The sequence below is a fragment of the Etheostoma spectabile genome, chromosome 14 (assembly GCF_008692095.1).
Source record: "Etheostoma spectabile isolate EspeVRDwgs_2016 chromosome 14, UIUC_Espe_1.0, whole genome shotgun sequence".
NCBI classification, from domain to species: domain Eukaryota; kingdom Metazoa; phylum Chordata; class Actinopteri; order Perciformes; family Percidae; genus Etheostoma; species Etheostoma spectabile.
This window is the reverse complement of record NC_045746.1, coordinates 14,185,850-14,207,625: the sequence shown is the minus strand read 5'-3', so window position 1 is coordinate 14,207,625 and position 21,776 is coordinate 14,185,850. Positions and strand designations below refer to the sequence as shown.

The 21,776-nt window shown below is 40.0% G+C and overlaps 2 protein-coding genes across 3 annotated transcripts in view; both read left to right on the top strand.

The window, feature by feature from the left end:
• Nucleotides 1–19,758, top strand: part of kmt2ba (lysine (K)-specific methyltransferase 2Ba) — a 32,880-nt gene extending 13,122 nt beyond the window's left edge. The window contains exons 9-36 of one of the 2 annotated variants that reach the window (XM_032535429.1): nucleotides 679–788; nucleotides 3,832–4,743; nucleotides 4,977–5,090; nucleotides 5,256–5,402; nucleotides 5,852–5,944; nucleotides 6,147–6,264; nucleotides 6,502–6,615; nucleotides 6,932–7,122; nucleotides 7,347–7,448; nucleotides 7,636–7,746; nucleotides 7,963–8,039; nucleotides 8,216–8,397; nucleotides 9,037–9,122; nucleotides 10,098–10,232; nucleotides 10,426–10,584; nucleotides 10,670–10,787; nucleotides 10,909–10,987; nucleotides 11,225–11,385; nucleotides 12,624–12,785; nucleotides 12,964–15,343; nucleotides 15,785–15,907; nucleotides 16,148–16,260; nucleotides 16,542–16,667; nucleotides 16,840–17,092; nucleotides 17,233–17,346; nucleotides 17,484–17,567; nucleotides 17,678–17,807; nucleotides 18,134–19,758. In XM_032535429.1, the coding sequence (XP_032391320.1) occupies nucleotides 679–788; nucleotides 3,832–4,743; nucleotides 4,977–5,090; nucleotides 5,256–5,402; nucleotides 5,852–5,944; nucleotides 6,147–6,264; nucleotides 6,502–6,615; nucleotides 6,932–7,122; nucleotides 7,347–7,448; nucleotides 7,636–7,746; nucleotides 7,963–8,039; nucleotides 8,216–8,397; nucleotides 9,037–9,122; nucleotides 10,098–10,232; nucleotides 10,426–10,584; nucleotides 10,670–10,787; nucleotides 10,909–10,987; nucleotides 11,225–11,385; nucleotides 12,624–12,785; nucleotides 12,964–15,343; nucleotides 15,785–15,907; nucleotides 16,148–16,260; nucleotides 16,542–16,667; nucleotides 16,840–17,092; nucleotides 17,233–17,346; nucleotides 17,484–17,567; nucleotides 17,678–17,807; nucleotides 18,134–18,409 (6,770 nt within the window). In that variant the 3' untranslated portion in view covers nucleotides 18,410–19,758. The remainder of the gene's footprint in view (nucleotides 1–678; nucleotides 789–3,831; nucleotides 4,744–4,976; nucleotides 5,091–5,255; nucleotides 5,403–5,851; nucleotides 5,945–6,146; nucleotides 6,265–6,501; nucleotides 6,616–6,931; nucleotides 7,123–7,346; nucleotides 7,449–7,635; nucleotides 7,747–7,962; nucleotides 8,040–8,215; nucleotides 8,398–9,036; nucleotides 9,123–10,097; nucleotides 10,233–10,425; nucleotides 10,585–10,669; nucleotides 10,788–10,908; nucleotides 10,988–11,224; nucleotides 11,386–12,623; nucleotides 12,786–12,963; nucleotides 15,344–15,784; nucleotides 15,908–16,147; nucleotides 16,261–16,541; nucleotides 16,668–16,839; nucleotides 17,093–17,232; nucleotides 17,347–17,483; nucleotides 17,568–17,677; nucleotides 17,808–18,133) is intronic. The other variant, XM_032535430.1, reaches the window with a different exon arrangement.
• Nucleotides 19,759–20,802: 1,044 nt separating this feature from the next.
• The window catches only part of LOC116701683 (trypsin), a 4,437-nt gene continuing 3,463 nt past the window's right edge, over nucleotides 20,803–21,776 (top strand). The window contains exons 1-2 of the mRNA XM_032535544.1: nucleotides 20,803–20,996; nucleotides 21,200–21,353. Of these exons, the coding sequence (XP_032391435.1) occupies nucleotides 20,957–20,996; nucleotides 21,200–21,353 (194 nt within the window). The 5' untranslated portion in view covers nucleotides 20,803–20,956. The remainder of the gene's footprint in view (nucleotides 20,997–21,199; nucleotides 21,354–21,776) is intronic.

Genomic DNA, 21,776 nt, shown 5'->3' with positions numbered 1-21,776 from the left:
CATTTGATGCCTTTTGGAGATTTTTCCGTCTTTTCTTGGCTTCTTCATGCACATTAATATATTTTTACCTGGGGTGCCAAAACCTACACTGTAACTGACACAGACAATTATCCAAACATTTAATTATACATAGATATGCATAAGGAGGATTGTGTTGACTAACTAACTGTATCCTCTGGCCTTTTTGTGTAGCGTGAGCTGATAAAGAAAACTACATGGAGCATGTTGAAGAAAGGCTAGTCAAATTAGCTATCCCTCCATCTAGCAAAGCCATTTCCAATGCAAGCATCTTCTTGTCTACTGGTCCTAAGTAAATTTGACATAATGTAAATTTGATCAACTTAAAAGTTTGAACAGGTGAAGCCCACTTAAACTCTACAGTAAATCCCCCCTCATTGCTGTATGAGAAGTTGCGTCCACACAACGATGCAGTTGTGTAGAGGACCTTATATTACTGTTTTCACAGGCTGTGTAATACTCCTGATGAGTAAACTGAAGTCCATTAGTTATCAGATAAGTATTGAAAAGACCATTCAATAATACAACAAACTTTGTTTAGAGTTTACTGAAATTGGTGGGAGCAGTGCTCTGACCCAACAAATGCAGTATTGTTTTTGAAACCCCAATCCTCCAGTAGAATCAGAATTGTGTCTTAGATCTGTTTTCCTTCTCTTGGAGATCTTGCTCCTCAAGATGGCGGAGTACTGCCAGATGATGCTACACCTGAGGTGGTGAAGCCTCGCCGGCCGTTCTCCAAAGGAGCTGGGGGCAGACCCAGAGCTTACAAGGTAAAAACATCCAGTAGATTTCCCTCTTTGCTTCCAGTCTTCCACCTGATCAAACCTGGGCTAAATTGTATTTTTGGAAAAAAAATAATAGTCTATTAAATTTCCAGATAGGTAGTGTTAAAAATGTTGATGATAAAAGCACAAATATTTCCAAATAACTCTTTGCCCAGGTCTGCATCTCACTTTCAGTTTTTTTCAATTTAATTTAATCATCTGTGTTGGAACGAATGTAATCTTTCAAATTCAGCCTTGCTAGTCTTCTATTTCTGACTTTAAAGTTTCCTTCCTTCATATTAACCATCTTCCATGTGCCTAACCTACATGTTTTATAAACTTTAGATGTATTCATGATAAAACGCAACCCATTTTTCTATACAGACCAATGTTTTGGAATGTAATCTCTATCATAACAGATAAAAATACTCACCTTGTGTTTTTAAATAACCATTATTACTTTACACATGTAGTCAACAGGGTTTAATATTTTCTTCTGGGATCAATCATACTTCCACATTACTGCCTTATGCACTCATGGCTTACAACAAAGAAATGGCAGCCCATTTTATACAGTGCTGCTCGTGAGTATAGGAACCCCTGCTTAAGTTGACTAAAAAGAGGAGTAAGAAAATCATCTTTTGAAAATTATTATTATTATTGTCTTAATTAAAAAATTAGAAAATAAATCCAACCTTTAAGGACACCCTTTTTTCTTTGCAAATGAATAATGTATCGTGAATAATTAAATGTTCTTCTGTAAAATACAGGGAGAATGAGTATAGACACCCCTATGTTAAATTCCCATAGAGACAGACAGAGTTTTATTATTAAAGGCCAGTTATTTCATGGATCCTGGATACTATGCATCCTGATAAAGTTCCCTTGGCCTTTGGAATTAAAATAGGCCCACATCATCACATGTGATAACATGTGTTGCCATACCTAGAGATTTACATGGGGTACTTTCCATAAAATTATCTCTCAATGTAAAGCAAACCAGCTATTAGGCTAACTGAAATAAAATCATGCCAATCTCTAGGTATGTGATAATTTAATTCCAAAGGCCAAGGGAACTTTATCAGGGAATTTAACATAGGGGTGTCCCTGTATTTTAAGGAAGAACATTTATTTATTTATAAAACATTATTCATTCACAAAGAAAATTGTTGTCCTTTTTAAGGTTGGATTTTTTTTCTCATTTGTTTTTAATGAAGGCATTAAGATCAATTTACAAAAGATGATTTCTTTTTTTTTCCCTCTTAGCAGGGGTCCATACCATGAGCAGCACTGTTGCATGACAGTACATATCAAAATACCATCACAAGATTTTTTAATGAAAGTAGCAACATTTCAAATGTATAATGATTAACTGAAAAAATTTTCCGTGATCATATGTTCACTTTGAGAAATAAAATCATGCAATACTGTAACGTAAAAACCTAACGTGTTTTTATTTTATATATATATATATATATATATATATATATATATATATATAAATAAAGCCTTTTGGTGACAAGTTAATAGTTATGTTGATCATCAGTAAAACTGATACCACTAATTTCAATGTTGAAAGGGCTGTTATGCTGCGTCAGAACTTAAGATAAGATGAAGCATACACCTTGGCTGTTGGACTCTTTGCTTCTGCTTGTTTTAGTTGACATTTGATTTACTTCTTCAAATCACATGCCAATCTAATATAGCAAACTTGTGAATTTGCCCGTCTACTGTCTTGAATGTAAATGAGTTTTGCTTTTTTTTTTGTAAATCTGCATTGCTTGAATCCTCTGACATTCTGCAGAAATCCGCCTCTATTGATGTATAAACGCTGCTTCCAATTGTTGAAATTATCTCCCATCTTTTTTTTTTGCTTGTAAATTGGTAACGTTATCAAGTGTGTGTGTGTGCGCAAACACACACACACACACACACATACATCTTAAAATAACGGAGGTCATGGCGACTTCCTGCTGCTCCTTATTGATGATTGACTCATTGGTTTGTGTTGCCAGAAGCCAATAACTCCATCTTCTTCCTCCTTCACACACCAGCAACAAAGGAAGCCAGCATATTTTGAAGACAAGAATATTGTAACGGTATGAAAATTGAACCTCACTGTTATGGTGACCAAAACTATCACAGTCCTGGTGTTATCGCGGTATTTTTAAAATTGTGTTCAATGCCTTTAGCAGCATTTTTTTGTTCCGCACGTTCTGTTACCATGAGGAAGCAAGTACAGAGTCAGCAACATGTGGTCTATATAGTTGGCATTGTAAACAAAGCAACAAAGTGTCTTTTTCTGTTTTGTGCAATTTATGGGCTTGTGTGAGCTGTAGATTTGTCCGCAGTGCTTATTAAAGTGTAGTATTATTAGCAGTATCTCAGGACTCTACTATCTATGTATTCTTGCAATTTTGCAGAAATACGTGCGGCATATAGCGGCAGCAGACTGCATATTCCACAGGACAAATATAGAAAAATAGACAAACCCTCAACACTATGCATCTTACTGCTTTAATGCTACTTCAACTATCAATCTCAAATCTGCATTCCCAGGTGTAATGAAAGTGAGATGTAAATGTATATAAATATTAACTTACATTAAGATATATTAATTTCCCTCGTGTTCTCATTCCATCTGCCTATTTGCATTGTACAGCTTACACATCACAGATATCTATTTTAATAATACTAAACATGACAAGTTATCAGTGCATATTAGTTTTTATAGCTTTTTCACAGTTGAATTTCCAAATAATTGTTTCTTTTTGTGATTATCTAATCTTTCAACTGGATACAGGCATACTTTACTTTTTACATTTACTCTAAGCCACACCTCTGTGTGTTTCTACTGCTGAATGCATTTGCTAAATTTTCTTTACTTTTTCTTACTTCTTATTCCTGACTAATGTTCTCAATGTCATAGCACTCTTCTGCTTTTCTGTTATTTTGGCTGCTGCCTGTCGCCGCCTCTGCATGTCACTGGTATTCGTGTCACTTTGGAACCTATCGTGCTGGTTGGCTTAGGCAGTCCCCTCCTTCACAGGAACAGGCGAACACGGAGGAGACGGAGCCCAGAGAAACTTTACCAGAAACCAGCCCATCCAGAAGCCCACTGCTGAAGCGGCAGCAGCAGCTACAAATACTCTTACACCGTCTGCCTGATTTTATCCTGCAGTCTGCTCTGTTTTTGCCAAAGCGGTGTCCCCCTTGTCCGGATCAGTGTGCTTCACTGTCACGTCCAAAACTGTCCCAGCTTCTAACACAGCCTGCTATTTCACATGCATCACATTGCACACTACATTGTCCAGAACTGTCCCAGCCTGTAATGCATCCTACTTCTTCATTTTCAACACATCCGATAAAAGACTCTACCCATTTCTCATATTTAGCACCACACTGTCCTCCAGAACTCCCCCAGCCTGTAATGCATCCCACATCTCCACTTTCACCACATCCCATTACAGACTCCACACAGAAAACTCTGCTGTTACGTTTGCACCGTTTGCCCCAGTCTCTGGTGCAGTCTGCCTTGCATTTGCAAACACGTACATCATCGTCTCAACCACAAGCTCTGACGGATGTTTCGTCAACGTTGTGTTTTCAGAAACTTTCAAAGTCTGAGGTGCAGTACCCAGATGTTTTGACTGAGACGCACAGAGCTAAGAAAGACAAAAATGTGCAATTGCTCCCTCAAACTATCCATCCACACACAGAGTTACAGGAGAGCATGCGAAAGGAGCAGGAGGACAGACTACAGGAACTGCCTGAAGAAGAGGAGGAGGATGCTTCTGTAAAAGAGACGGGGCAGCAGAACTGTCCAACAATTGACCAACACTCTGTCCTTCGTTCCCAGAATACTGCAGATTGTGCATCAGTGAACACCCTGACTGGGTTGACTAACGGATTTCCCCAAAAGGGACTGTCGCAGAAGTTCAAGATTCGTGTGGATTTCAAGGTGAGTTTCTGCTCTTGTGTTGGTTGGCAATTATATATTTGTATGTAAACTGCAGTCATCCTGGTGTTGGAACAGGAAATAAACAAAACTTGATCAGATTGCATGTGTAATATTGTGACAAGTTGTGGGATCATTATAAAGCTACTTATTTAGATTCAAGTTAATGAGCTCATGCGTCATGCAGCAGGAACTGATCACTTCTTCTCCTCTTCTTCTTGCCTTGTGTCCACCAGGAGGACTGTGCTGTTCAGAATGTATGGCTAATGGGCGGCCTCAGCGTCCTCACGTCTGTCCCTACCACACCACAACCTGTCTGTCTGCTCTGCGCCAGTAAAGGGCGACATGAGGTAATTCTTTACCAGAGCTCTAATAGTGTTACTGATAACGTTTTTTTGCTGTTCTTTCCGTTCACATTTTACACTTCATATCTCCAAAGCCCATGTTTGCTTAAGTTTGTGCTTTGGTGGTTTGCAGTGCCAATAATAACACCTTTTTTTTTCCACTTCCATCAGATGATTTTCTGCCAGATCTGCTGTGAGCCTTTCCACAGTTTCTGCCTCTCATCAGAGGAGCGCCCCCAGAAAGAGAACAAGGAGAATTGGTGCTGCAGGCGCTGCAAATTCTGTCACGTGTGTGGCCGTCGAAGCAAGAGCACGAAGGTATGCAACCTAGCATAACTTATGGTATGACCAAAAAGTCTCCTGTGTTTTATGACAGGTTCACAACTTCTCATATGGACATTGAAACAGGATGTACTTGTTATAATCATTCCTCCCTCCCTAATGTACTTTCCTTGTTTGGTGCAAAAAATATTTTTTTATCTTTGGAGGATATTAACTTTTTCTTTTAAATACACAGACACATTGCATTTTGGTCTTCACCCTATAAAGTTATTACCTTTTTTGTTAAGTTATAAAAGTTCTGATTTTAACATCCTGTGCTTCAGATTCTTTGTGTCTTAAGATGTACTTGAGATATTATCATCATATTGTTAATAAAATTATTCTTTTATTTCCATATGTGTAAATTTGAGAGAGCAATGACATGCTGATGAGGTGCTAGTCATACATTTACCCCCAAAAATGTACCCTTGTTTTCTCCTCTCTAGCCTGTACTGCAGTGTAGGAGATGCCAAACCTCCTACCATCCTTCCTGCTTGGGACCAACTTACCCTAAGCCAATGAACTGCAACATACCTTGGGTAATTGCATTAAAAAAAGGAATCTCCTTGCTGTGTCTTAATTATATCAACAGAAAAATCCCAAAATATCATAAAATGTGAAAAATTGAAAATATGTTTTGGGGGACTACAAAAAATCTACTTAAAATGATATAAATGACACAGAAGTGTGTAAGTGTCAAGAATGCAATCAACTGTACATCATGGACATTGTTTTGTGCAGGTGTGCATGACATGCATTCGGTGTAAAAGCTGTGGCGTGACTCCTGGAAAGACCTGGGACTTGTCCTGGAACCACGAGCAGGACCTCTGTCCTGACTGCACTTCTCTCCACAAAAAAGGTAACGATCTGTCCACAACACGGTTGTCTGTTTTCTACCTATATACAGTATTTTGTAGCCATATATGTGGAGGCTCAGTAAATACATGGTTAATTGTTTTGAAACCTCCCAGACTTAGTTGTAAGTTAACCAAACAAGCTTAGAAGAACTGGACTTGCATCAATCGCTTTGTAAATTAAAAATGCGTGGCTCGAGAAAGAGATGATGTGACTGACATATGATCTGTATCTCCACTAGGTAATTTCTGCACAGTCTGCCACAAGTGCTACGATGACAACAACCAACACACACAGATGATTAAGTGTTCAAAGTGCAGCCACTGGATTCATCACACATGTGAAGGACTTTCGGGTGAGTCATTTCAAAGTGATCTACAGTTTTCATTCCAACCATACACTAATAACTTCCTGGCTTAGTGTTTCGTAAGATTCAAGTTACAGCCTATGGGAGAATATTGTGATTGACAATTTGTTACTGAATCATTTTTTTTCACAATGAAACATGATGCATGTATAAAAATGGCACTGGTTTAATTTACTACATCCTAACTACTATTTATACACGTAGAAGATGCATGTTACACTAGTATGTACAACATCATCATATTATTTAGGATCTAATCTTAATCACATTATATCCTCTAAAATGTGTCGGTTTGTCATTACAGATGAGCTGTTTGGGTTGCTGTCAAGTCAACCAGAAGAATGGATTTACACCTGTTCACCCTGCTGCCTGCATCAAACTGAACCCGGCAGCTTGAAGGAGGAGCTGCAGTGCAGGCTGATAGCAGGGCTGGAGGAGGTGCTCACTGACCTCCTCTCCAACAACGCCACACAGCACCTCCTTATCTGTAAAATGGTGAGAGCTTACCCTCAAGACTTTGACAGATAATATCCCAAGAGTATTATATTTGACTTAAACAGTACTAATAATAAAAAAACAAGGAGTACACTGTTAAAGCTTTTTACCTTCCCTTAAAATCACCCTAATATGGTTTATTTCAAATTGCAAGTGTATAATTGTGTTTAGACATTTTAACCAGATAGCAGAACTAGCCCTTATTTTTAGTTTTTGTTTTTCAGTGTCTGGAAACAAACAACACACAATTTGCCAAGGAACAGCAACCGGTGTGTGATCTACAAGCCATGGAGAAGAAGTTTAAAGGGGGCAGTTACACCTCAATAGTGAGTTTATATTTTGTTGTTTTTTCTGAACAACTCTTCCTGTTTTTAATAATGTGTATGTACCAAAGCAGTCAGTAATAAATTGAATACATTAATACATTTGCCTGAGAGAAAATTAATAAAAATTATAATATAATCAGTTATGTGTTTTGTGATCTCAATTTTTCTATCATTCTTGCTCCTTCAGAAATCTTTCCATGCGGATGTCGTCTCTGTGATGAGGAAGTGGCTGAAAGAAGAGGAGCTTCTCCCTGAAGACCAGAGACCGACCAGTCAGGCCAGGGCACGCTATGTCAAAGTAAGCTTCCCTGCAAAATTTCCCACAGTTGTAGTTTTTATTTTTAGAGACCCGAGTTTCATTGATTTCCAATGGAAATCTACTTCCTTTGGTTTGACTGGAATGTTGAGCTGAGTCATTAGACAAACAAGCTATACAAAGACTGTTAAAATATTGTCCAAAATGTCCAAGAATAGAAACTACTCTTCACAATCAATTTTGCTGTTTTTCTTGCAGGTTATTGAGCAGGTGTTCAGTTGGTTTCCTGCAAGCCATCTGAAAAAGTGGAACTCTTTCACTGAGGAATTACCAAGGTAATTACCAAAGAAAGCAAACTTATTCCCTTAAATATGTTAATATAGTTTCATGGCATAGTCAAAACTTTTGGTGAGTGTTAAGTCAAATAACTTGTATGGTATAAAAGTGTCACTCAGAACCGCTTGTCTTAAATGTCCTCTCTGTCTTACGGTCCTTATTCTTCACTCTGTAGTGGCATGCTCCCTGAGGCGGTCCTCCCACCATCTAAGGAGCACAGCTATGCACAGTGGCTGGAACGGACATACCAGCCCAAAGAGTCTAGGGGCCCACAGGCGGGAAAAACTGACTCTGTGCTATCCTCAGTCACTACACAGCAGTCTGGTGTATCGCACAGCCTCCCTCGGTATTCACATGGTATGGAAATTGCGATTGGAGCCTGTTCTGTATAATGTATGCTGAGGAATGTGGTCTTGGTCAGAGAACCTTTAGACATCTGGAAGGATTGCATCTTTTATAGGTTGCAAGTGCCAAAAAGAAATAGAAAACGTGTTGCAGGATATATCAGTGGCTGATATATTAATTGTTGATAAGTGAGAAAATGTAGTTGTTATTGTTCCAATAATAAGATTTCAGCCGATAGTTGTGCCCCTGGGCTGTTAGCCAATTTCTAGTAAAAGGGTTGCACACTTTCTAAGAAGTGGAGTTCAAACCTTTAATTAGTCCATGAGCATGTAAAACGTTTTTTGTATCCTATACATGTTTTGTCATTGAGGAGATACGGTTTGGCATTAAATGGTCTACATATTAAAAGAATAAAAAATACTAAGGTTATTACAAAGTGGTTTAAAATAAATAAACACTGGTTTTGTAATAGGAAAAATAAACTTGCCAATCTAAGAATATGATTTTCATTCAAAACATCAAGTTAACATATCAAACTGATAACTAACCGTTGTTTAGGCTCTCATATGCCACATCAGTACATCTCAACTTATTTTTGCTTTCTCAGGTTGATAATATACATGTTGATTTTGTCCTCCTTCTTCCTTACAGGTGTAAAGAGGGATCTGGAAAGTACCAAGACTGAAGATGTGAGGCAGTGTGCCCTGTGCCAACAATATGGAGACTACGCTCCCAGGGTGAGTTTAGCTGTCTTACTTAAAGTACTCACATTATACTTTTTCTCTTTCCTTTATTGTGTTATATATCTTTTTTGTGCACGTTGTAGGTTTACAAAGTCAAAAAGCCAAAAGTCCACCCCAAAGGGACTTACCATCTCCAACAGAAACCACTGTTCATAAACTGCTCTGTTGTAATCTAGCCTTTACTTCCGTGGTGAACGTTCAGCACTTTGTAACACACGTTATAATGCTCGCCCAGCTGCTAGCGTGGCACGCCCTCATACTCTGCTTCTGACTGGCTAGTTGTCCTTACCTAGCTACGACACGTGCAACTCCCAACAAAGATGGTACAAAAGTGAGATGCCTCACTATGTAGCTTAAACAGATGGCTCAACACACAGGGTGAAAAGAGGAGCTGCAGCAATGTACAGTACAACAAAAATATGGTGTTTTTTAAAAAATGAAACAATGTAATCCTATTCTGAAATAACAATACAATTAATTAATTAATATAATAAATACAATTATGAATTTGAACATGAGGAAAATGTGAGCACTTTAACTAATAAATATTTTCTTTATCGATGAATCTGTTGATTATTTCCACATTTTATATTTTAGTAAAAACAATGCCTATCATAATCATTATTTCCTTTAGTCCATGGTGGCTTAATTATTCTTTGTATGACCAAAAGTCCAAAACCCAAACATGTTTAGAAGTTTTAACATAATATTAAATTAGGAAGAGCAGCAAAGGCTGCCTAAAATGACTTAAGTAATTAATCAATTTTCTAAATAGTAGCAGAATAATAAACCAGATCCATTCACTGCATTTCACATAAAAAGTCAAATACTTAAATACAGAAAAAGAGGTAGAAAAAGCTCCTCCATTAAGTTTGTATTGACTGTACATTATCCTATGTCATTGTACAATATAAACATGGCTACTGTTACTGCTCATTAAGTGATGTCAATACATTTCCCTCCTGATAGGATTCTGGACGGCTGTTGTACTTGGGACAGAATGAGTGGGCCCACATTAACTGCTGCCTTTGGTCTGCAGAGGTGTATGAGGAGAATTGTGCTCTTTTGCAAGTGCACAGTGCTGTCTCAAGAGGGCGCCACCTGGTAAGCTATTACCAGGAAATTGAATGATGGTCATGTTTCTAGTAACCAGATGTTTTTTGTCACTCTAGCTTTAAGTGGTGTAGTATTGCATTTGGCACAAGTTGCATAACTCTGTGATAATCCTGTGTGAAAAGTGTTGAGTATTGATGACATAATTCAGAGTTAATTATTGTTTGTGTCCTCCTTTCTTCAGCGGTGTGATCGTTGTGGGCAGTCGGGAGCCACTGTGGGCTGCTGTCTTACCACCTGCCAAAGTAATTTCCACTTCATGTGTGCTCGTGCCCAGAACTGTGTGTTTCAGCTGGACAGGAAGATATACTGCTTCAAACACAGGGATCTCGTCAGTGCAAAGGTTTGGACTCAATACGCGCATGCACACACACAAAAACACACTTTCTCAACATTGTGTTGACTTATGGTTTACCATACACTTCCAGATGGTATCTGGGAAAGGGTTTGAAGTCCCTCGGCGGGTATATGTGGACTTTGAAGGAATCAATCTCAGAAGGAAGTTCCTCACAGGCTTAGAGCCAGAATTAATAAACATGACCATAGGTAAGAATATCTGGCTATTGTTTGTTTAAACTACTTGACTCATAAGTGTATTACATATTACTGCTTTATATCAGACTACCTTTAATGTGCTGAATCATATTTAATTTTTTCACTTTCCCAGGCTCTCTGCAGATTCAGAAACTTGGTGTGTTGTCAGAGCTGTCATCAAATGGAAGAATGCTGTATCCTGTCGGCTATCAGTAAGTGGTCATTATCATACAACTGTTAGCCTGGTCATTTCTAACTGATGTTTTCTATTAGTATGTTTGTTACTAAAAATCAAAATACTTTGTAGGAAATTGTTTGATTCTTTTTGGAGCTTTGGTGCTTACTTTAGCATTGTTATTGTTCTCATAATGAGTTTATATGACTATGGTTTGGGTATTACTTACTTTTTTATCTATTTATGTGAATACATTCTTCCCTTCCTTCTCCAGATGTTCTCGATTGTACTGGAGCACCGTGGACCCCCGCAGACGCTGCAAGTACACCTGTAAGGTGACAGAAGTGAGCACGCCTCTGCCTGGTGAGGAACAAGACCCGAGGTGGGACCAAGAAGAGAATCACACCATAGTCCACAGCCCCAACCACCACAGAGGTCAGCAGGAACCTTTTTTGAACACCTGACTGTTGTTCACTTCAGCTGGCACTTTCAAAAATGTTTGTATACAGAGCTGATGTTAAAATGAGTAGGCTAAATCTTCCATTAAAACTAATGGAACTTTTTTTTGGTTCCCTTGAAATTATTCTTTTTACAACGTAAATAGTAGAAGTTGAGTACTTATACATTATATTTTATGACACTTGAACTAGGGGTGGAACGATACACAGAAGTCACCTTCGAGTTCGGTACAATGGAGGGAAAAACAAAACAAAAATGCAGAAGGCAATTTTTTTATTGTGCATGCCTCAGGCTGTAACACCTAGTGTCATTCAGTCTCTCCACTGAGCTAGCTGCAACAGCCTGAAGTTTGTAAAATAGGATGTAAACAATAAGCACCGCACATCATCTCCAGGCTACACCTGGAACTTGTAATCAAAATAAGACAGTCGGCCATAAAACTGAAAATACAGCATCTTTTATTTATGAAAGTGCAAATTAAATGGAGTAATAACACACAAAAAATATGTGGACCTGATGGCATGTTGTAATGAGGTTCGAGTACATGCAGCAAATACTTAAATTCCAATCTGCATTTGTATCTAAAGGCTGGTTAGGGACTGTAGGTAGGAGACGTTGGACAGTTTTTTTTTTGTCTCGTTCCAGTGATTGGTACATTTGGGTGATAGTGTCGGACTTGTCTTATCCACCACTCTCTCGCCTGTACTACTGAAACTGACCAAAGGACCAAAGTTTTTGAGGCGGGGACGGCACCAGGCGGGAGGACATGACACGGGAGGCTCCAGGCTGCAGCCATAAAGTTTTGAAGTTTTCCCAAACTTACGATTTTAAAGAGGGCTCTAACTCTTGTGGATCGCCACCACTCGCCATACTCGTTCTTAGTGCTGCTGTCTGTGACTCACTCACTGGACCGTCAACCTGACAAAAAACTACATGTAGGCGGAGCTCGGCTAGCTTCAGAGCTAAGGCGGTGCTACAGATTAGGTGTCCCTAGAACCCACATATCTAACAGTAGTAATGCATTACATTAGATCCACATTACTTTGATTAATTTGCACACAAGTTTTATTTATTTTTATACTGTGTATTCTCTGTGTAACTTCATGCATCGAACCGTGATGCCCGTACCGTTTTGGTTTAATACGAAAACATACCGTTCCACCCCTAATTTGCATTGTGGTTGTATTTGTTTCACACCCTTCCTTCTCTGCCAGATACCGAGTCCCCGGATCGTTTAAGTTCTTCATCCAGCCCAATAAAGTCCACTACTCCATCACCCAACGCTAAACAGCACAACACACCTGGGTCCAAAAGTCCTGGTTACACACAGACTAGGAAACCAGCAGGAGGATCTTCTCGACCTCTTCCATCTCCAGGTATATAGTTTAAGATATTGGCTATATATATATATATCTTTTTTTTTTTTTTTGACATTGCTAAGGCATTTTCTCTGCATTTTAAGTGGTAAATGTGTTGCATCTTACCATATTCTTAAAGTAGATCCCATAAATTAGCATTGTTGCCTCTTCTTTACTCTTTATTTAACGCTCTCAGGGTCCGCTCTTCCCAAATCACATCATATCCTGACATTGAGGGACCTGGAGGACACCCGTCGGCCTCGCAGGCTCTCATCAAGAAGCCGCTGCAGTTCCTCGCCAACAGACAGCGACCCATCTGTACCGATGACCCTCCGTTCAGGTGGCACCGTCCACTCTAGATGTGCCCTGTTCAGCTCACCTCCGAGGTCATCAACCTTAGGAGCAGCCTCGCCTCCTCTGTCACGACAAAACTCAGCATCACCAGTTTGGAGCTCCCCTCCTCGATCTCACTCTAGCTTTTCTGCAGGGCTCTTAACTCGGCAAGGAGCAATCACTCACTCGCCCAAAGGGAGGCAAAACTTTAAAATCACCACTCCAGTCTCTGCAGAGGTTCCCCAAGACTTCCTGGCATCGTCTGAGGCAGAAGATGCAGCAGTGGCCACAACCAACGGGATCTCACTGGCCCCTGATAACCTGGAAGAGGAAGTAGCCCACCTCATGGCCCAGGAGCTGCCATACACTGTGTTTGACACTGACACAGAAGTAGCAGTGGCCTCCATGCTGAATGCTAAGCTTGAGTTTGACGAGGCTCTGCTCAACGAGAACGTGGCACTTCACTGTGGAGCACAAGGTGGGAGAGGAGAGGTGGAAGGTGTAGTGCAAGATGTGGAAATGCAAGTAGATGGGAGGGAGAATGAATCCGAAGATGAAGACTCAAGCCATTACTTTAAATTTTCACGCACAGTGGTGTGCGACGCAGCTAGCAGTTCAGACACCTCAGGTCAGCTCACTTCAACACAGTCAATCTCCCAGTTAGATGGAGCGGACGGCGGGTCAGAGAGTGATGAAAGCGAGGCGGTCAATAATAAAGCTCAGGACACAGAACGACAAGATAAAGAGAGTGAGATTCACGCTAACCACAACACACCTACTAAACAGCTGACGATTGCTCTAAAGAGGCTAGAGTCAATCTACACCGTGTCAACGTCAACAACTGAGCCAGTGTTTCAGGAAAATTCTCCACCATCTGATGTCCTCGAAGCAGATTATGCTAATGATGATATGTCAGTTCAGATGAAAAAAGTCTCAATGAGCTATGAAGCACCAACATCTGAAAATGAGGTGTTTTTAGATTCATCTACAGGTCATTTTCTTTCTGCTGAAGATGGCACTGTGAGGTACCCAAATAATGTTGAAGTTGGCAATAAAGATGAGAGTAGCTCATCGGCCGACTCCATTGAAGGATTTAAAGATGATTTGAATGACCCTGACTACTCTCCCGAGCGTTCCCAGGGTCCAGAGCGTAAAACCAAAAAGTCTCCCTCACCGCTGTTGAAAGCCGACACTGTGAAGACAAAACGTCCAGCATTAAACTTCAAACGCTTCACGCACAAACTGTGTACTCCACAGCAGCGCAAACTCAAATTGATGTTGCCCCCTCGACCTACACCAACACAGACTATAAATAATGTGTCAGCTTCCCCTGCTGCTGCCACTGTTTGTGCAGTTCCACGGACAGTCACGTCCCCAATTGTGATCAATGGTTTAAACGTACCTATTCAGCCTGGTGCCTCACAGAGCAGAACCATTGCCATTCGCTTGGACAACTCAAGGACAGAAAGTCAGCAGCAAGTTGCAATTCAGAATCCAGACGCAGCCACTAGCTCACCACCGGCTCCCGCCCCTCAGGTCCTTCTGGTAAACCGACAAGGTCAAATTCTGATCAAAGACCAGAGATCAAATACTTATCAATCACTCAGTGCAAACTCTCCTGCCTACAATAAAATAAGCCAGATTGCTAAAATTCTCCACAGTGGTAATGCCTTGCAGCGCTCAGTCCCTCGTGTTATAATAAAACCTCGTTCCAGCCTCTCTGCCACAAATGTCCTGTCTGCCGGTAACCACACAACAACATCCGATAGAAAAATCATTGTCAGAGTAGTGCCTGTGAAAAGCGCTCCGACCCCAGCTCCCGCAAATCCCACAACTCCCACAGCCCCTGTCAGTGTGCAGACAGTTCCTGAAGCAGCTTTCTCCAGCATCGAAGAAAGCACAGCCCAGGCTATTATTGACAGAGCCATGGCCACCCACCGTGACACACCAAAGACAAAACCCATCATCCTCTGTAAAACTCATCGGCCAAAGGCAAAACATCAAAGACCATCTCAGTTTCAGGACGCGGAGGTCTCAGATCAAGTACCAGCTGAATGTTTAGAGTCCCCCAGTGGTTTCCCCAATGAACCAAATGTCAACCTGCTACCAACACCTGCTTCATCACGTCACCAGGTGAGGGTCAAGAGAGTGTCATCGGTTTTGGAAAGGCCCTCCAGGAAGAAATCCAAGATGGACTTCTTGAGGGATCCGTCAAGTGAGCTTGATGACGTTAATGAAGCCAGGTATTAAAATATTTAATTCTTCTTTAGTTTTTTCACAAGAGAGTACGAAAAATGTAGTGTTTTTTACAGTGTGCATTTTACAAAAAATAACTTTGCTGCCATAGTCATTTAGGTTACTACCTAGTAAACTATTATTAGAGCAGCATTTTATTATGGTCCCGTTGATTTTAAAACCGGCGATTAGGCAGGGTTGGTCTGTCGGGTGTTTTAGAGCGTGGCTATGATGTGATTGCCAGTGTGTAAGGGCTCCTCCGTCACTCTTTCCCCCCCGTCTAAAATCATCACATTCACAACAAGGATGGCTGCGCCCTTATCGACAAACTCGACGACTGATAGCAGATTTCCACAAACCAATGGGTGTCGTCACACATGCGCTGTCCATTAAGATTATACAGTCTATGGTATTAAGTCACCAAAATGTTTCTGGTTTTCTTCTAACAGACCAAGTGGTGTGAGAATGAAGGCTCCAACAATGAAGGATATTCTTGACATGGACCAGGAGAATATGTTGCACGAGTCCGAGGCATTAAAGATTACTGCTCCGCTGCCTCCTACACCCTCCAGGTCAGTTTATCTTTGAAGTAGACTCATTTTAGTATGTGGCCGGTTAAGTGGTAGAAATTCAAGGGAACATAGTTTAAAAGGAGAAAACGTTGTATTAACAGCTATTTAAGTACATTTAAAAACAAAAAAAACAAAAACATTATGTATCACATTGTTTCATTATTAATGTGTGTTGATTACTTTTAGTCAAATGTGTCCTAACACTAACATGTATTGTTAAAACTAATCATTTCTGCTCAGGCATCCTCGGGTTGTGAGTCCCCCCACAGGCGAACAAACCGACACTCAGGGTAAAACACACATGTGGGTCAGCGCTCGCCATGGAGACCTCTCCGAATGGGGCCCATATTCAGGTTTGTAATAAAACATTATGCGTCTATTTTGTTTATTCATTTGGATCATTATTAATTGTTACCAGCGCCACAGGTACTTATCCCGGCATCCACAGTGGAAAAAAGTTTTAACAATTTCATGTAATTTGATTTTAACCCTTTGTACTGTGACTTGACTGGGATGATACATTGTAATTATTCTAAATCTAATTATACAGTTATTTAATTATTTAAAAACTGTCTTTTCAGGAAATCTTAAAATGTGACACTTTTTTTGCAATTGCGACTCATATAATCTACAGGTTTTAGCTCAGAAGAAGATGCACCTGCACCCAAACACAAAAAGAGGACATACATGAACCAGCCCCACCTGCGTTTTGAAATCACCAGCGATGATGGCTTTAGTGTAAAGGCTAACAGCATAGAGGGTAAGAGCTACTTGCTGTGTAGAGTTCTAAACCTATAGAGAGCTGCAGTTGTATTGGAGACTCTTTGGACTCAGTTATTAGGGAACATAGTGGTTGAGAAGAGCAACAAAAAGGAGAAAATTGTCAGCCTGTGTGCAGCTTTGCGCTCAAACCTTCCTGATCTCTCCCTCAGTCGCCTGGCGTGCGGTAATTGACGGCGTCCTCGAAGCTCGAGCAGGTTTCCACCTGAAGCAGCTGCCTCTGGGCGGGATGAGCGGGCCGCGGGTGCTCGGCGTCGTCCACGATGCCGTCATCTTCCTGCTGGAGCAGCTGCAGGGTGCCGCAAACTGCAAACGCCACCGCTTCCGCTTCCACCGCTGTGAAAACATCGAGGAAGAGCTTCCCCTCAATCCGAGTGGCTGTGCTCGGACTGAAGTCTACACACGGTACAGACACAGTTACTTTTGGTCATAACTTCTTTTATTTTTAAAAGCTTTTAAGTGTTAATACAGTATATTTATACGTTTTTTCTGATTTAAAAACACCTCAAATTAATTAATTTTTTTTCTCTTCTTTCTTTAATAAGGAAAGTGACTTTTGATATGTTCAACTTCCTGGCATCACAGCACAGAGAGCTCCCTGATATGCTAGTAGGCCCTATTGATGAAGAAGAGGATGATTTCCCACTGAAATCTTCCAGGTGAGTGGATTACATTTTCGCCACTTTGTTGATCCTAGCATTAAACTTTTAACCCACTGCACTTCACAGGAAATTAAAGTTGCTAAAAGATGCCATGTCCATGTGGACGCCACGTTTTCTGTGTCTCACTCTGACAGGAGAGCCACCAGCAGTGAGCTTCCCATGGCAATGAGATTCAGACACCTGGAAAAAATCTCCAAAGAAGCAGTAGGAGTTTACAGGTAATGGCAACATTACAAAAGACAAAAAAGACATGGGATTTTACTAATGTTCAAAATAATAATTGTGTGATGAAATGTATTGAACTGTTCCTGTTCTGTAATCCTCTTAGATCTGAAATTCATGGCCGCGGACTTTTCTGCAAAAGAAACATTGAAGCTGGCGAGATGGTGATTGAGTATGCCGGCACCGTCATTCGGGCTGTCCTGACAGATAAGCGGGAGAAATATTACGACGGCAAGGTTAGTAAACATAATACACACCACTGTACTTAGAAATCAGTTCTCAGAGTTTCTGCCTCCATTATTTTGCGTGTTCAATCTTGTTGAATGCTTTTAATGTGAAGCAGCAGCAGGGGTGTATGTCCGAAATTGGAATCGAGTGCAGGAATTAAAAAATAAGTTAAAAAAATGTAATTACGGAATGGAAATACATTTAACGGCTATTGCAGAAAAATGCCAACCATTAATAGTATCAAATGGTATGTCATTTAATTAAAATGTTAAACAATTATAACTTTAAGCTGTTAATTATAATGGCTGTTGTTTTTTCAAACTGCCTCTGCTAGGGCATCGGTTGCTACATGTTCCGCATCGACGACTTCGATGTTGTGGACGCAACGATGCAGGGCAACGCGGCTCGTTTCATCAACCACTCGTGCGAGCCGAACTGCTACTCTCGGGTCATCAATGTGGATGGCCGCAAGCACATCGTCATCTTTGCGCTTAGGAAGATCTACCGCGGCGAAGAACTGACCTATGACTACAAGTTCCCCATTGAGGACGAGAACAGCAAGCTGCGCTGCAACTGCGGGGCGAGACGCTGCCGGCGCTTCCTGAACTAGTACAACACATGCACCACGTACCTATCAGCCATCTTCATTAATGCACTTGAATAGGAGGAGACCGACTTTGATTGACTGGCTGATAAAAGCGCCTGTTGTGACTTAGCCATAAGAGTGAGGTCAGCTATACACACCTGTATATGTACTGAAAGTCTTTGTTTTGTTGGAAGCTTAATTTATAGACTGATGGAGGACAGCATGTGTTTGCTAATTTCTGTTCTCTAAAGTGCTGTGAACAGTCCCACAAACAAGATCAGAGCCGTTTGTCAAAGCTTGGGATGAATTCTATTTATGTGATTTCAGACTGCTGGATTGTTGGTCTGTCAGGAAGTGTAGTTAAGGAAACCGCACAATTTTTTGGATTTCTGTACTGTTTTACCATCACATACAACACATTCTTTGAGTTGTACATTGTTGAACTTGACAGCAGCCTCTGCTGGAACTGGGGCTAGACAACAGACGGGAGGCAATTATTACCAGCAACAAACTGAAATAACCTAATTGCAGCTATAACTGTTTAAAGAGGGATCTATTATGCTGGTGACAGTGTTTTTTGTAAATACAAGGTCACAGTGAATGATGAGGAGAATTTATTCAGCACCTTACTTTGACACAACCTTCTCTGGCAGCACTGGTGTCGCAGCAGACGGGACAAATTTTTACTTTGAATCTAAATTAACAAATTTGACTCAAGGCACCTTGTGTACATTGTAGTGCAGCTACATTTTAATCTTATCTGGATACCACAAGTCTTTTGAGCAGGGCCTCCCAATATTTTAGGTGCTGGTGACATTGAACCCAAAAGGTAGTTTTAATAAAGTCACCCAAACCTTTTTCCCCTCCTCATTCAGTCTGTTTTTACTTGTGACGGCAGAGATGCTGTGATCTAAATGATTTTATCCCGCCATTACAGTCTGTTCTTTATTTGTTCATTTGTGCTGTTTGTGTAATTAAGGTCTATGAGGGACAGTTTCCTTGGTGCAGGGTTCAAATAGTGATTTTGCTCTGCACAGTCCCTTATACATCTTTTTTTTGTATTTTTGTATATTTGAACAATAAATGTATATTCAACAAGCTGATGCAAATACATGTGTATGAGCTTTTAACTTTCTATTTGTAAGTGATTGCTGAAGCTATTGCTAAGTAAGCGTTCATCTAAATTAATCTTTTTTTGTGGCTGTTTTGAACCCTCTTCCTCCTATTTCTTTTTCTCTCATAGGTGTACTACCTCAAAGGTGTTTTGAAGCAAGATTTAATTTAATTACATAACACATTTGGTGAAAAACAGCTTTGTCATTTCCTTAATGTTATATTTCTAATCATTTCTTCTTGATAGTATGAAAACAAAACAAGATCAATACTATAGAACAATGACTTACTATAATGCCTGCAATTATTTTTGAAACAATAGGGGGCCACCATTTTTTGTGTGCTAATTCTCTGTTTGCAGCTACACCCAGCTAATGGTACAGTAGATAGGATACTAGAGTTGAAGGTTGAATGCTGTGGAATTATGTTTTGTTTTTCAGGATTAATAATTGACACACAAAGCTTTGTTACTTTATTAGCTCACTATGGATTCTTGCCTGTACATAGTTGTATAAAGAATTTCTAAACCTGTTAAATATTTTTTTACCAACAGTTTTTTTTAATTTATGTTCAATAAAGATTTGAAATGTTCACATTTGTCCTCATTTCCAATATTTTTTTAACTAAGATTAAAATAAGATACAGTGAGGGGGGGTGGAAGAAAGTCTGAAAAGTTTGATTGCCTGCCAATGTTGTATCTTTGCCCACTGACAAAGAAAGGATCAGTCTGTAATTTTAATGGTAGATTTATTTGAACAGTGAGAGACAGACTAACAAGAAAATCCAGAAAAACATTTAATTTCTTTGTCAGCAGGAAAACGTACAAAATCAGCAGGGGATCAAATACTTTTTTTCCCCTCACTGTAGCTTAAGTGAACATATATAAATATCCACCATACATTTTAATGTGTGATATTGTTTTTTTAGTTACTTTTCCTGCAATAATGATCTTGTGGTCCCTGTTTGGGAAACCACAAATGTACATACTACTCTATCTCTACTACTCTTTGTTCCGTTGCCTTTTTCCCTGTGTCACAGCTGCAGTTTCAAATGTATCTTTCTTATCAGGCTGTCTATGGAGAAACCTATTAGAAAGTCCCTGCAGCTCACTACGCAGATGAGACCTGCAAACTGCTGTCACACATATCAACAGTTAAAGTAAGCTACTATATTTCTGGACAAATATTCACATTGTAAGAAATGTGACATCTTTTTTTATTACACATCACCATCTAAAACTGGACTGATCCTCTACTGAATACGTCATATATATACAATATGTATATACGACAATAGGACATCAAGGTCTTGTTGCCTTCAGCCATATGGCTCTTTCCCAGAACAGAGTTTTGCCTTTTAACTTCCTGACCTTGAGACATTTGGGAACGTAATGGGCAGGACAGGTGTATATAAAGAGTTACAGGGTGAACGTTCTCTTATATTCTGAGGAAAGTCACCATGAAGGCCCTGATATTCCTGGCTTTGCTTGGAGCAGCATGTAAGAGACTAATCAAACTATATTTTGATCTCCTCTTTTGAAAAATACCTTTAAATGTACTCTTATGTATTGTGTTACAGAACTGTAAAGTAGTTTTAACTGCTCCAAACCTTTATGTAGTTTATGTTTTGTTTTTTATTCATGGCCAGGGTTAAGTATTTCAAAGTTGTAATTCATATGTCATACCTCACATGCCGTTTCAGTTGCTGAAGCTAAGGATGATAAGATTGTCGGCGGGTATGAGTGTCCCAGACACTCTGTTCCCTACCAGGTATCCCTGAACGCTGGATACCACTTCTGCGGTGGATCCCTCATCTCCAGCCAGTGGGTGGTGTCGGCTGCTCACTGCTACAAGTCGTAAGTACAGGAAGTCAAAATTATATTGCGTCACAATCAACTGAGACTTAAACGCCTGTGAAATTTCCTAATATTAAAGAAAGGCTCAATAGTGATGTGCCAGAACCAGGGTTTTTATTGGTCTTCTTCCCTCTGTAAGTGCACAGCCATGCGTATGGTTGTCAATTGTATCCGATGAAGACCATCTTCTCCTTCATTTATAAGATTTTTGATGACTGTATAAGCCAATTCTGGAAGTACAGCTGCGGTGACAGACAGAGCATGTGTAGATTGGGTTTAGTGTGGACGGGACAGCTTTCCTAGCATGCCTTTTTGCCTGCTTCATTCCACAGCCATAGACATATGGAGCTTGATTTGTTTCTTTATTACATGCGAGAAAATAAATGATCTGAGAGAAAAAGTTATCACACTGATAGCAAAAAA